This window comes from Engraulis encrasicolus, chromosome 11 (assembly GCF_034702125.1).
Source record: "Engraulis encrasicolus isolate BLACKSEA-1 chromosome 11, IST_EnEncr_1.0, whole genome shotgun sequence".
Lineage (NCBI taxonomy): Eukaryota > Metazoa > Chordata > Actinopteri > Clupeiformes > Engraulidae > Engraulis > Engraulis encrasicolus.
The window spans coordinates 32,573,830-32,589,841 of record NC_085867.1 but is presented as its reverse complement, the minus strand read 5'-3'; the positions used below and the strand labels follow the sequence as shown (position 1 = coordinate 32,589,841).

Here is a 16,012-nt window from a genome sequence, read left to right as displayed (position 1 = left end):
TAACTGATTTCTTTTCAAATGCAATACTGAAATGTCTGCTTTCTAATAAAACTCCTTACTTCACCAATTCATGTTGTCATTTTTGTGTGTGTGTGTGTGTGTGTGTGTGTGTGTGTGTGTGTGTGTGTGTGTGTGTGTGTGTGTGTGTGTGTGTGTGTGTGTGTGTGTGTGTGTTCGCGCAGGGCTGCACTGGAACAAAAAAAAAGACTAGGTCAGCACCCCTATGAATTTTGGGTCAGTTAGAAAATACAGCAATAATAATAATAATAATATTAATAATAATAATTATTATTATTAAAAATAGCAACACCGACCCCTGAGGACTGTCAGCCACTTCGAAATGCCCCATATGTCATGTGACACCTGACGTTGTGCCAACTTCATTTATTAAATCACAACAAGGGAGCTTTTGTGGTGTGCGGATATTTCTTCCTTTTTCCATGTCATATTACCAGTCCAGGCCTATTGTGTGTGTGTGTGTGTGTGTGTGTGTGTGTGTGTGTGTGTGTGTGTGTGTGTGTGTGTGTGTGTGTGTGTGTGTGTGTGTGTGTGTTAAAATGATTGAAATTATTAAAAACGTGAAAACCATGAAAACATGATATTGGAGAGCAGAGCAAAACAAAAGAAAGAATGTATTTCTTGTAATCTATTCCAGTTAAATAGATTCATCCCAAAACTGTGCTCCTGCCTCTGGCTCCTGCTCCTCAACCTCAGATAGATTTGTTTGGTCTAGTTTGGCTATTGACGTCATTTCCGAAACAGTTGCGCGGTATGGGAACATGACAGACAGTTCCACACCACCACAACTTATTCCAAAACTTATTCTGAGTTGTTAAGATTTACCCTCCGTTTTTGTTTTCGGCACCGAGGTGCCACTGTTTTACGGTGATAAAACATGGGTGACGACCCAGACTCTTTCCCCGAGAGGGAAATGAAGGTAAGAACTGTCACTAGCACGTTAGCCTAGCGTTTGCATGCTACTGAAATGGAACCAGCGAAGTTGCTGGTTATGTACATGTGCAGACATTCAGCGTCTGGGATATAATGAATGACCACACGACCTGTGAGGTCTGCAGGACAATTTGTTGGACATTAAAGTCGTGACACATGATCAGAGAATATCCTCGTCTCCAGGGCCAATTTAGCTAACTGTTAGCTTGCTATTTAATCCGGCTGTCCCACACCAGAATATAATGGGATTTATTGGAATAGACTTCCTAACATCAGTTGGTATTGCTAACTGGGAAAGGTGTTCTCCTTTTGTCCACTATCTGCAAATAAGTCATATTCTTGGTTTCAATGCCGGGGTAATGATGTAGCGCTTTATGAGCAGAGCGCCGTCAGATGCTTTCTCTGTCAGTGCTGTTAGTGTTTTGTATGCAGCTCCTGCTCGCTAAATGAAATGGTTTGCACATCATTGTAGTCTCGCGAGTAACTAATGTGGTGTATCCCTACACTGCATCAGCAGTGTTGTGGGGTGTAATTACTTACTGGTACTGTCTCCATCTCTGAACTCAGGAACCTGATTAGCTAGCTACATTGTGACTGTCCCTTCGTATCCACATGTGGTCCAGTTGTATTAGCCCAATGCCAAACAGTTCACAAAGAGTCACAATGATAAAACATAGGTTTTGTATAGTGCTTTTCTAGAGACGCAAAGATGCTTTACATACCATATAGCATAAAAAACAAACCACATGTTCAACATAACTTAGAGACTCAACAGTACAACAACAAGAGTACATGGCATGGAAGATTTCATGTGCAATGGAGCTTTATGGTGTAGAGCAGTGTTTCCCAACCTTTTTTGTCTTGTGTACCCCCCTAAGCATCTTAGTTGTGCCATGAGTACCCCCTAATTAATTTTCTATATCATTTTCTCAGTCCTGATGTGGCTGCTCCATACATTTGTTATAATAATAACACTTTTCCAAGTACCCCCTGCAATGTGCTCGCGTACCCCTAGTGGTACACGTACCCCTGGTTGGGAAACACTGGTGTAGAGGAGAGGTTAGCAAACCCATGGCCACAATGGGAGCGGCGATGAAATGCCATGGAGACAACTTCCTATCGTGGAATATTAGTTGAATATTTGGATCGTGGAATATTTGGATTTTAGTTCAAATGTCAGGATGAGCCGAACAAAAAATAAAATCACAAATCCTCAATATCATCCTCAGGCACTGGCACAGAGTCACTTAACCTAACACTTCACACCAATTCACTTTCTCATTTATTTTACTGAAAGTGAACCCAGTTAGCCCAATGACAAATAAGCTTACTACTGTGTATACTTTGTCCTCAACTAATGTCATTGCCCCGCACTGTAGGATTTTCAGTTCCGACAGATGAAGAAAATACGAGTCTTTGACTCTCCGGATGATCTACCTAAAGACAGATGCAGCCTGCTCGCTGTCTCAAACAAGTACGGCTTGACGTTTGTTGGACTTGACACAACACTAAAAGTCTTCTTTACAAAGGACATCATTGCTGCTGGCAAGGTCGAGGGCAACCCAAATGAGATAGGTAAGTGTGAAGACCTCCTGATCATGTGTTGAGAATTCTTTTCTTCTTGAAAGTGAAAGTCTCACTGTCGTATTGACAGCACAGAACACAATTAAATAGCATTATTGCCGTACCAGTTCAAGGTAGCAGCCCAAATTACATATTTTGTAACACCCTGGCTACAAACTCTTTGTTTATTTGCCCACAACAAAGAAACTGAAGAGTGCTGTCCTTTGCCTCTTTCATTAACCTACCTATGTTTTATGTGGATTCAGTGTCCAGTTAAAGACTGTGAGAATCATTAGGCGTGAGTGCTTCTCCTCTGCTCCTTATACTGTCCATGAAGGCCCTTGCCTGGCTGACACGGCTGCCAAAGCTAATACTTAAGTAGGATGGACGGGGCCAGAGTTTGACTGCCCCATCTTGACCATTCTAATAATAGTAATACGGTAGTTGATCATATAGATGTGGTAGTGTGTTGTTAGCCGGCTCAGACTTTCACTGAGTCACTTGTTTTTTTTTGTCTTTTCTTCCTGTCTATGCTTATAAAACTCTCTCTCTCTCTCTGTCTCTCTCTCTCTCGCCCCCCCCCCCCCCCCCACATTACTACCTCAATCCCCCATCATGATGACATCTGTCTCGCCCTCCCTTCAATTGTTCATCCCTACCTACATCTTTCCCCCTCCATGTCTAACTCTCTCTCTCCCTCCAGTGGAAGGGTTGACGGCGGTGGAGGTGTATGTGGCGTTGCCCCTGCACCACCTGGCCCTGAGCTGTGACGAGCTGACCCTGTCGGCCTGCGGCATGTCTGAAGAGGCCGGACTCTCCCTGACCTTCTACGACGTCCGCAGCTTCCTCAACCAGGTAGTTTGGATGGGGATGGATGGATGACATATACAAGGGTTCTAAATTTTGTTTATAACCTGACTGCGCGCCGCGAACCTAGCTGCCCACAACTCAACCTCTGATTGTTGGAAATCGCTGTCGGTCAAAAAATTAGCTCACGTGGTTGGCTGCCAGTGTCTTGCCCCTTCTCATAACATTGTGTTGATAAACACTGAGAACCCATGTATAGGGATGAGTGAATGATTGATTGATTTGTTTGATTAATGATTGATTTAAATAAAACTTTTGACTTTGCACTCACCTGTCCCTGTCCTCCTCCTCCTCCTCCTCCTCCTCCTCCTCCTCCTCCTCCTCCTCCTCTTCCTCCTCACCTCAGGCACGCGTGGAGAAGTGCCCATTTGCGCATTTGCGTGCAGGCAGTGGCGCGGGCACCCTGGTGCAGGACCTGAAGTGGAACCCGGTGCAGGCCTCCATGCTGGCCGCCTGCCTGTCTGACGGCAGCATGATGGTCCTGGAGGTCACCGACGAGGTCAAGGTTGCCGCTCAGCTGCCTGCTGCCGTGGGCATCACCTGCGGTAAAGAGGATGACCTTTCCCCTCTGACCTAGCTTCGCACATTCGAGTACACTTTTTCAAGTTACTCAAGCACTTCCTGATGAAAAATGTGTTTGTTTTTCATCAATTCTGCAGACATTTCTGAAAGATGCCCATTATGCTGATGCCTATTATGCCATTATGCTAAGCAATTTGTCGTTGAACTTCCGTAGAGTGGGTCCGTCCATACTACCCTGAGCGCGGCCATACTACCTGTGGCCGTGCACCACGTTTTGCTCCTCACTCAGTGTAGTCAGGCCAGGCTTACTATAATCTAGGACATTTCAATTTCCAACTCTGTCTGTGTAATAATATGATTATTATTCATGATGTGTGATTTTTTTATTTGCTGTGTGTGTGTGTTTTTTTTAAAGTAATTATTTGTTTATTTGTGTGTGTGTGTTGCTGAGCAGTGTGTTGGAGCCCCAAAGGAAAGCAGGTGGCAGCAGGCAAACAGGATGCCACCGTCATTCAGTACACTCCAGTGAGCACGCACACACACACACACACACACACACACACACACACACACACACACACACACACACACACACACACACACACACACACACACACACACACACACACACACACACACACACACACACACACACACACTGCTGCATATGCCACCGCAAAGTTATAGGTGCAGCCACAAGACATCCAGCACTGGGGATTAACACACACACACACACACACACACACACACACACACACACACACACACACACACACACACACACACACACACACACACACACACACACACACACACACACACACACACACACACAACCATCATTCAGTATACTCCAGTGAGTACACACATGCACACACGCAGACACAAGCAATCAAATGCAGACTCACAGATACAGACACACCAGGACTACACTGTCATTCAGTACACACACCATCGAGTTATAGCTCCCCAGGGTCCCCGCGGTGCATTAAAAGGCATTAAATACAGAACTTGCAATTTAAGGCTTTAAAAATCATTAAATTTCGAGGTGTGGCATTAATTTTCCAAAGGATAGGCATTAAATTTCATCCGGACACAATATAGTTGCCTAATATATAGATGTTTGGACAGTTTAATTACGTAAAAACATCTTTCCATCACTAAGACAGACGGCAACAAGCGCTCCGAGTCGGAACATGCGTAGGAAACAAGGCACTCGACTCGACAGTAAATGACAGGCGGCCAGGTAGCAGACCCCCTCGTCTGGATCCCTACTGGTTGATGACGATGGCTGACCAAGTAAATTCCATCGACCACAATGCGTGTGGTGGCTGACTTGACAGCAGTAAAGAGTTGAGACTTTAAATTTCATCAACCAAAATGCTGCGTGGATATTTCTGTGGTAGGCTACCGCTTTATTCGTCGAAAGCGTAAGTCTGAGTTTGAGTGTAGCGTTTGCTAACGCATATAATTTCATGAATGCCATGATTGCAATTTAGATTAGCAGTTTAATCGTGCAATAGGCCTATTCTACTTAGGGTGACCAGACGTCCCGGTTTGACCGGGACAGTCCCGGTTTGGAGTTGTGTGTCCCATGTCCCGAGCAAACTCTCTCGGGACACAAATATGTCCCGGTTTTGGCCACTCACTACATTACGCCATGTCTATCATGGTAAATATATGGAAAAGATTACATGTTTACCTGCCACAATTAATGACAGCCAGCGCTTGTATAGAAAGTCTGAAGGAGTCAGTTGCAATTTGTCATTCCGACTTCTAAAATTGCTTAGAATGCAGGAAACTGCATCTAAAAAATACAAATTTTCCTGGGGGAGGACCCCCAGACCCGCCCGCCAAATATTGGCCTTCAGTCACACACGAAGTGTCCCGGTTTTAGACAACAAAAATCTGGTCACCCTAATTCTACTTCAAAGTCTCCGAGCTTGATACTGTCAAGGGGTAACGCAATCGGGAGTGTGCCCGAGTGTAGTGAAGTTGTAAGCGGTGGAAATGTGTGTAAAATGTAATAAACCGGTGTTTACGAGTCTAAATGACGCAATGAGGATATGCGAGGATGTCCAAATCGGTAACCGCGTGGCGTGTGCATCGGTAGCTTATATTTTAGTCGCGTGTCAGCGGTGAAATGCTTGTGGTATTCACATGAAGCTGCTGCTGCTTCTTGCTCTCGCCGTTCCGAAGAAGGACTTGTGTAAAACTGAAAGTAGAACGCCTCTTGCTATGCCACCGTCTCTATGATGAAGCTTGGGGGGGGGGGTAAGAGGAGCAGCCTCTAGCCTCTACTCATAGTAGGCTAATGTGCACTCAACTATTTATCCATTATGATTGAATGGTCAATTGTTGCCCATTTTACTTTTTTTTTTTTTTATAATTGAAGGTATTTGTTGAAATGTCATCAAACTTTCTAACATGCACAATTTTGAAATGGTTTCAGTTTTGAAGCAATTTAAAATAAATGGGTTAGGCTTTATGGTGTTTCAAACTAGTGTGTGTCACCTCACTCTTTTTTGGTTAAATTAAGCACAACAATAATAGACTATTGGAGCTTGGGCCCTCCTGGGCAGCAGCCAGATCAACTGTAATTTTAACACAGATGCAGGCTACTTTGATTTTAAATAATAATACATCAGGGAGGGGCAGATTCTGCACATGAAAACTCCCACATCATACATAAACCTCTTTAACAAGTCATGGCAAATGTCTGCCACAGAAAGTGACAAGGGAGCTGGCAGTGAGAGTGAAATAACACAGAGAGCAGTGTGAATGCATGCTCAGTTTTATTTCATAGTCTTATTAAAGCATGTGCGAGGCTGAGGGGGAAACATTAGGCCCCCCATTAACTTAATGCCTGCTTGTATGCAATTCGGCAAGCTTGGTCTCCATAGGCTTCCAGATCAGTTCTTCCTTGCTGCTGCTTACATGTGTTCACATTAGGCTTCACTACTAGCACAATAGTCATAATAATACTTTTATTGTATATATGTATTGCATTGCATTATAGCAATGTAATAACAATTATACCATGTAACGTGCACATGCACACACACCCCGTGTAGTGGTATTAATTTTCTTGTTGGAGGTATTAAAAATGGTATTAAAAAGCATTAAATTGGGTGAGCAAAAATGTGCAGATACCCTGGCTCCCATCGTTTGGAGTTTCAGTGTGTGCACATCCACTTTTTCTATGATTTGTTTTGTCCTGCACCTTACCTTAATAAGGTGAGATGTGAGTGCACCCACTCCAAGCGATGGAAGCGGATTGAAAGTGCTAACATAACTGCAATTGTCACTGTAAGTTAGGATATGCATGCATATACACAAATTTACACACTGTAAATAGTTGTAAATTAGTTTTTTTTTATTCCATGCAATGTTCAAAGTGTAATAGAACTTACTGACTTGATTTTGTCACCACCTGTTTTCAATCTGACATTCATTCTTTTCCAGGCCATGAATTTAGATGATTTCTTTTGGATGCCCAGTATTTGATTTGAAATCTGTGTGCGTGTCTCTCCCTATAGACCTTGCAGGAGAAGAAGGTGATTCCCTGTCCAAGTTTTTACATGGCAGACAACCCAGTCAAAGGTAAACTAACACATCATCTTGCTTTTTGAATTGCCACAATAGAACTAGCATGTCTACTGAAAATAAAGCAGTATACTATGTTTGACAGTACTTACTCTTTGATGTAAACTTTGATGTAAATTTAAAAATCTGAATTTCATTGCATCATCGCTCACACTTAAATGCTTTTGGGTAACGCAGCCCTGACGTGTCTGTGTCTGTGTCTGTGTGTTAATCCTCAGTGCTGGACGTGTTGTGGCTGAGCACCTATAACTTTGCGGTGGCGTACGCAGCAGCGGATGGTTCCCCGGAGACGCCGCCAGAGCTGGTCGTCATCTCCCTTCCTGTAAGTCACAGATGCCACACACATGCTGTATAGCAGGGCTTGGTTCAGTCTGGCTTGGCTAAAATCGTGTACACTGGTTGGTTGTCTAAAATAGCGTATAGTGGTTGGTTGTCTAAAATAGTGTATACTGGCTGGTTGTCTAAAATAGTGTATACTGGTCTTTTGTCTAAAATAGTGTATACTGGTTGGTTGTTTAATATTGTGTACACTGGTTGGTTGCCTGGTTGTGACTAGCAATGTTTCAAAAAGTGTAAGTTGCGCGCACATCCCAAGGTAACAAATTGCTGCAGGTGCAGAATATCAAAAAACGCATAAGGAGAAAAGGAGAATAAATATTTGCACACCACAAAAGCTCCCTTGTCGTGATTTAATGTGGAAAAATGGCACAGCGTTTCGAAACGTTGTGCCATTTTTTCACATTAAATCACAAGAAGGGAGCTTTTACTGTAGCAATGTTTGCCATAGATCTGTGCAGAGTGTATGCACAGGATAGCCACTTAACCGTCCTAACTATCAACCATTCGAATTCAGAAGGCTTACAAGCATATTTGATGGAGGCTCCTGAAATGTCACCCACGTAAGCTGAATGTGCATTTTCAAATTAATCTGTATGCCTTTGAAATAGAAAAGGGGTTGATATTTGGCATTCATCTGCTGTTGCCTAGCAGCAGTATGTCCTCACAACTTTGCCAATTTGCCAAGCCCTTTGTGTCCTAGACTTGCCGTCTGGTAATCTTGAACTCGTAAAATTCCATTTCAACACGGCATTTCACTGGCAACTCACACGTTTACACTTGATTTAGCACTTGATTTAGAACATGTTTCGTTTATCAATTAGTTAGAAGGGTTTTTTGGCAGTAATATTCAGATATGTGGACTCGAGTCCAGTGACTTGGACTCGAGTCTGACTCGAGTCAGCAGTGTGAAGACTTGCGACTTGAAATTTCAAGATCAGAAAGGACTTGCGACTCGACTCGAAAAATGAGACTTGGACTTGGACTTGACTTGGCTGGGGTACGACTTGGACTTGGACTTGACTTGGTCAGATGTGTCTTGACTTGTGACTTGACTCGGACTTGAGTGGAAAGACTCGAGACTTACTTGTGACTTGCACATTAGTGACTTGGTCACACCTCTGGTAATATTGACCTGACCAGGTATTTTATTCTGGTAGATGGTAGTTCTGTATTTTCAACCTATAAATACATACTAGTGGATATAAAAGAATGCTATAGGATATGAAAATGAATAAATAGAAAACTTAAAATGCATGACTCATGATTGGGAAAACGTAATCCCTACCCAATGACCCATTTGTGGTTGTAGATCCAACCAGTTTAGAGAAAATAAATGCACTCCCAAATAATTTTTCAACTTTTTAATTGACTAAAATTGTCCCAGATGTGCAAGACAACAGGACGTCTTAGTAGAAATATTGTTTGAGAGTGCAAGGGAGGTGAGTTTAAGAAGTTAGGAACAGGTAGTTATGGATTTCTGTCTGTAGGTGTTTTTGTTTGTTTTTTTGTTCTTTTCTTAAATCAAACAAATAAAAATGGAAAAAAAAAAGTTTCAACCCCTCAAATCAATGGGTCTGCACCAGGACTGCACAAGTCTAAATAAACACAGCCATTCCCTGTTGGGCATGCCTGTAGTCTTCTCACCACAGGTGCCTGCCATCCTAGCCTGATGATTATCTCAGATAGGCTTCATGCAGGAAGAGGAGAAGAGAATGTAAGATATAAGAGAAGAGAAGAAATGTGAATGGTTCAGAGGAAAGAAGAGAAGGGAAAGTAATAGAATAGATAGATGAGAAGGGAGAAGAGCAGATGAAAAGAAGAGAATATGTGAGAGCAGAGCAGAAGAGAGAGAGAGATGAGAGAAGTTGAGTGTGTGTTTTTCTCCAAACACTCTGTTGCTACTTGCCCAAGGCTTAGAAAATGCTCCTTTTATGTGCTTGTTTTATGCAGTCTTCTCGGAAGCACCGCTGGCGTGTGTGTGCGTGCGTGCGTGCGTGTGTATGCGCGTGTGCGTTGGGCGCTCGTGTGACTTGTGTCTGTGTCTGTGAGTGTGTGTGTGTGTGTTCGCGTGTGTGTGTGTGTATGTGTGTGTGTGTGTATGTCTGTCTGTGTGTCCGCGTGTGTGCTGGATGTGTTATGGCTGAGCACCTGTAACTTTGTCTTTTAGACTGATCTGACGTGTGTGTGTGTGTTTTTTTTCCAGAAAAAGGATGAGAAGAGAGCGGAGAGGTACCTGAACTTCAATGACCTGGTGTACGGCTCCTGCACGGAGAGACAGCATCATTACTACCTCAGCCACATTGAAGACTGGTACGTGTGTGTGTGTGTGTGTGTGTGTGTGTGTGTCTGTGTCTGTGTCTGTGAGTGTTTGTGTCTGTGTCTGTGTCTGTGAGTGTTTGTGTCTGTGTTGTGTGTGCGTCTGACTCTGTGTCTGGTTCTGTCCTTGCTTTTAACTATGTATTTAAGTACACACTGAAGTACACATAAACTGAAGTATATGCACAGGTACTTCACAGTATGTCTGTAAGGTGTTTTGGGTGCTCCCATATTTAATGTCCTCAAATCACTATCAATCACTCTGCTGTCTCTTGGTCTCAAAACCACCCGTTTTTCAAAGTGTCATTTTAGATGGCAAGAGCTAAATTTAAATATTTTTCTCGTGGGCTGCCTCTGATCCAAAGTGCACTTGATGGTAAGCCTTTGTTTTTCTAGCACTAATCCTGGGAACAACAGGTCAACGAAAAAGAAAATCCTTTATTGTTTTGTCTGTTGTTCTGACCCTTGAACTTGTGTTTTTGGATCGACATTAAATATCTATTCAGTGATCAAGCAGACCACCCTTTGCTAAGTATGAAGAATCTTGGATAAGATGCTTACCTGCCATGCCCATGGTGTTTTGGCAATGCATTTCTTCATCTTATCATCACTAAAAAGGTCCAGAGGCACTGTGCCATCAACTGTCAGGGCTCCAGAGTGCGACCAATTTGGTCGCATATGCGCCCATTTTTTTCAATGGTGCGCCTAAAAAATATTTTTAGGCGCACCGGTGCAACCAGCCATCAGTAGAACAAAATCAATTACCAAACAACCGTTTTAATGGATATTAATACAATTAAGTCATTCTACAGTAGTGGCCCATCATCACACAATAAAAAGTGTCGATGCGGTCATTCCTTCAACTCTGCTGAACTAGGCCTACCGGTAGCTTTCTCCCCCTTCCTCGTTCATAGGCAGCCCGACGTTTCAGAATAGAATGTTCGACTTCGCTCAACTATCCGAGTTCACATGTGCCAGCGAGTTGTGTACTCAACGAGGCGAGTTTTGCAACGGACTAGAGAACAATCACGGTAAAAACAGCAAAATGACTTGAGGATATTTTAAACACGAGAGTCACAATCACGGGGAAAAACTAAATGGCTTGAGCGGATATTAAACATAACCACACAAAAACGCAGACGGCTGCGGATAATTTTGCCCGTTTGAGCCGCGTGCAGAGCTGGCCAAGCAACAGGTGACGCGCTAGTCTGTCGGGACTTCTGAGAGTCTTTTGATAGCGACTAGGGCAGGCTAGAACTACATACTGCTTATCAGTCGGCAAGGCATCGTTCATGCACCTCGAGACAGTACGAGAGAGAGAGGGGGAGAGAGAGAGTGAGCGAGCGAGCGCACTAGTGCTGTCGTGTCTGTTCGTAGCGCTTGCTAAGATACCACAATCATTATGCAGAGAGTATTAAATATATGGACTCCGCCATATTACATGTTCGTTGAATTCAAAAAGGAAAAAGGCAAAACAGTCCGAATATGTCCCCAACAAAATCCAAGGATTTATTGTCTACAAAAAGTATATTTACAGCAGTAGTAACCGATGCTATCTAGAACACTGGATACTACACAAAAAGTATAAGGTACACAAGCATTCAGAGCTCTGGAGATTTCCTGACCTAAGTACCCCTGACCGATAACAAAAGTTAATGCAGTTTAGGAGAGGTTAGGTAAAAAGAAAAACTGCCCTTCATTTCCCTGCATGTGTATTTTATTTGTTGTCTGTGGATGGGTGCGGTTGTGGGTGTGTGCCTATGTGCCAATCGGATGCTATGAGGGTGTGTTTTGTCAGTAGATTGGTGTGTTCGTGGGCGTGTGTCTATGTGCAGATAAGCCTAGTCTGGGATGTCGTGTGGTTCCGGGGCGGCCATTTTGACTCGTCGTTCTTGATGGGTCATCTTCATCCTGTGGTCTTCCTCTGTGTCATCTTCATCATGTGATCTCCCTCTGTCCCCCTTCAGCCTGTGGACAACTGGGCATAATCCCCCATCCCCAAACATCAACCATTTCTATAGGGATTAGGGCCCCGGGTGGGGCTGGGCCGTCCTGGGCCGTCCTGGAAACATTAGGATTAGCTGCTGAACCAAAGACAGTTGTTAATGTGCCGTCTACGCGGTCTCCCCAGACCCTAGTTGGAGTCACCCCTGACCGTTTTCTCTCTGGGGGTGATTGGTGGCACATTGAGAGTCTATTGAAACAGACATTGGTAATCAGTATGTTGAGTTGGAGGTGAGGGGCTTACTGGTGCCGTCTTGCCCAGGACTGTCTTGGAGAACATTAACATGATTGCCTTTGAACGAGAACTTAATGGTTCTTGAGCCGTCGGCTCCTGCGTAACCATCTGTGGACAACCTTTATTTAGTTATTTAGCTGCAAAAATGTTCTGGGCCTATTTGTTCGCCATATCCTGTTAATCAAATCATGTTCAGTCATCCTTGCAATTTTTCATCATCACAACACATATTAGTAAACATTCAATCTTTATTGTCAACACACATATTAGTAATCATTATTATCAAACATTCTTATTAAATCAACTAACAAACCAAAAGTATCTCTAGTTATCTAAAAGCTAGTTTCTACTATTGTACAATATCTAACAAGAGAGCGCTCAAAAACGGGGAAATAGACAAAACCACCTCAGATTCCACTGTAAACATAAGCTAGGCTATTTGTGTCTAATGATTTTAAAAATCATGACATTTTTATCAGGGTTTGTTCCATCCATCCATCCATCTATCTATCTATCTATCTTCATATTGTAACTCTGTGCTTGTGTCGTGTGTGTAGCCTTATTGCAGAAAAGGCTGGTATGTTGATCTTACTAGTCAAACACATACTGACTAAAAGGCTACTAATTTGGTCTTTTCTACCAGCCAAACTGCTTGTAGCCAAGATGTGTTAGTTAGGTAGCCTACTGTCATGTCTTTTATAAGGAGCACATTTGGAGGACTAGCCTATAGCACATGAAATGCTCCAGGTCTTTTAAAATATAGCAACAATAATAGAATAATAATAATAATAATATTTATTATTATTATTATTATTATTATTATTATTATTATTATTCTATTATTGTTGCTATTATTATTGCTATTGTTATTATTTTTAATTAGGCTATTATTTTTTTTAAAGCTGAGGTGCGTGTGTGGGTTGGTGAAAACATTTGGGTGCACCTAAATTTTGTGCTGGTGCACCTAAAAAAAATGTTTAGGCGCACCAGTGCAACCAGTGAAAAAAGTTAGTCTGGAGCCCTGACTGTCCTTTTTTATTGCAGCCACACAAACTGATGCGCTGGCTGCAGTATTGCAATGCTATTGTGGACTATCGTGGTAAAATATTGTTGCCCTAACTTTATAAAATCTTAAATAAATGGTCCTACCTTTAGGATAGCCACCTAGCCGACGTCACTTAACTATCACCAGTCGAATTCGGGGGGGAAAAAATCATTTCTAAAAAGGTCCCGAAGCACTGTCATCAACTGTCCTTTTTTATTGCAGTGCCACAAACTGATGCACTGACTGCATTGTGGTGAAAGACTGTTGATAGCAGTGCACCTTGGGACTTCTTTGTATTGATAATTAGTCTGTCTGCCCTCTTCCCTTGGTGAGCACCTGAGGCATATTGTTGGAGACCCTGCAGAGCCCTCCAATTTCTTTCATTACCTTCGCCAGAAGGTTATGTTTTGCCCGCCGTGACTTTATTTGTCAATATGTCTGTTTGTTTGTTTGTTTGTTTGTTTGTTTGTTTGTTTGTACTTCGTCTAACTCAGTCAAAACTGAGCCGATTTTTATGAAATTTTGTGGGATGATTGGTCATGACCCAAGGAAGAATCGATTCGTTTTTGGGAGTGATTGGGTCAAAGGTCAAAGGTCAAGGTCAAAATGTTTGTTTGTACTTCGTATAACTCAGACAGAACTGAGCCGATTTTTATGAAATTTAGTGGGATGATTGGTCATGACCCAAGGAACAATTGATTAGTTTTTGGGAGTGATTGGGTCAAAGGTTAAAGGTCAAGGTCAAGGTCACGAAAAGGTCAAAAACATACATTCAGCCGATTTTTATGACATTTATTGGGATGATTGCTCATGACCCAAGGAACAATCGATTACTTTTTGGGAGTGATTGGGTCAAAGGTCCAGGTCAAGGTCACGAAAAGGTCAAAAACGTAAATTGAGCCGATTTTTATTAAATTTAGTGGGATGATTGGTCATGACCCAAGGAACAATCAATTACTTTTTGGGAGTGATTGGGTCAAAGGTCAAGGTCACGAAAAGGTCAAAAAATAAATTGAGCCTATTTTTATGACATTTAGTGGGATGATTGGTCATGACCCAAGGAACAACCGATTACTTTTTGGGAGTGATTGGGTCAAAGGTCAAGGTCACGAAAAGGTCAAAAACGTTTTTCTTTGCCAAGCACTATATGCCAGAAGAACGTGTGCATGCTGAATTGAATAAGAGGTCAAGACTGGGCCAAAAATGTAATATTACGATATTCCGGTCCGATTTAAATGAAACTAACACCAAAATTTGGAGAATGTTATGCCCCACACTTTGAAGATGGCCAGAAAAAAATAAGTGGCGTAGGCGAAGGTTTGCGCTCTACCGAGTGCCCATTCTAGTTGTGTGTGTGTGTGCCTCTCTCTCTCCCTCTCTCTCTCTCTCTCTCTCTCCCTCTCTCTCTCTCTCTCTCTCTCTCTCTCTCTCTCTCTCTCTCTCTCTCTCTCTCTCTCTCTCTCTCTCTCTCTCTCGGCTGTGTATGTGTTTAGTGTCTCATCATACCGCATGTGTCTTCTTGCCCTGTAGGGACCTGGTGCTGGCTGCTTCAGCCGCCTCCATTGAAGTCAGCATCATCGCCAGGCAGGAGGATAAGGTAGGCGGGGTGGGATGGGTTGGGGTTTGTTTCACACAGAAGATACTTATTCGTTTACATAAGACACAAGATTTACATTTATTCGCATGCCTTATGGCAAATAAAGTTCTGGGTTAGTTTTTACGGTTGACTAATTGGAAAACGTAGGCGAGGGGTGTGCGTGCGTGTGTGCGTGTGTGTTGGGTCTTTAATAGCGTGCGTGTGTGTGTTCTCAGACCAACTGGGAGCTGTGGCTGTTGGAGGATGCCAGCAGGGCGGAGCTTCCTGTCACTCAGAACAACGATGACACGCTTCCACTAGGCCTGGCCATCGACTTCACCAGCCAGGATGAGATACACATCTGTGAGTACACACACACACACACACACACACACACACACACACACACACACACACACACACACACACACACACACACACACACACACACACACACACACACACACACACACACACACACACACACCATCAACTCCATATCACTTGAGATATGATTGGCATCTGGCACACACACAACCTGCCATGACTACGCCAGTCAGGATGAGATGCACATCTATGAGTGTACACACAGACACACAGACACACAGACACACAGACACACAGACACACAGACACACAGACACACAGACACACAGACACACACACACACACAGACACACACACACACAGACACACACACAGACACACACACAGACACACACACAGACACACACACAGACACACACACAGACACACACACAGACACACACACAGACACACACACACCATCAACCACATATCACTTGAGATATGATTGCCATCTGTGAGTTTAGTCACACTGGGCTCTCATGGCCTTTTCTTTGGATGCGACAGATGAATGGTAACTTGCGGCGTTCTTCAGTCAGAATTCACTAACTGCGTATCGAGTTACTTTCCCACTAACTGCGTTTAACAGTCTTTAACCATTTCACTGTAAATTCAGAATCCA

The 16,012-nt window shown here is 43.1% G+C and overlaps 1 protein-coding gene across 4 annotated transcripts in view; it reads left to right on the top strand.

Annotated features, from left to right (window-relative positions):
* The first annotated feature begins 763 nt into the window (after nt 1-763).
* The window catches only part of nup214 (nucleoporin 214), a 104,446-nt gene continuing 89,197 nt past the window's right edge, over nt 764-16,012 (top strand). For all 4 annotated transcript variants that reach the window (XM_063210499.1, XM_063210498.1, XM_063210497.1 and 1 more), the window contains exons 1-10: nt 764-937; nt 2,331-2,526; nt 3,218-3,369; nt 3,728-3,926; nt 4,358-4,428; nt 7,443-7,506; nt 7,728-7,831; nt 10,052-10,158; nt 14,979-15,045; nt 15,261-15,387. In XM_063210499.1, the coding sequence (XP_063066569.1) occupies nt 896-937; nt 2,331-2,526; nt 3,218-3,369; nt 3,728-3,926; nt 4,358-4,428; nt 7,443-7,506; nt 7,728-7,831; nt 10,052-10,158; nt 14,979-15,045; nt 15,261-15,387 (1,129 nt within the window). In that variant the 5' untranslated portion in view covers nt 764-895. The remainder of the gene's footprint in view (nt 938-2,330; nt 2,527-3,217; nt 3,370-3,727; nt 3,927-4,357; nt 4,429-7,442; nt 7,507-7,727; nt 7,832-10,051; nt 10,159-14,978; nt 15,046-15,260; nt 15,388-16,012) is intronic.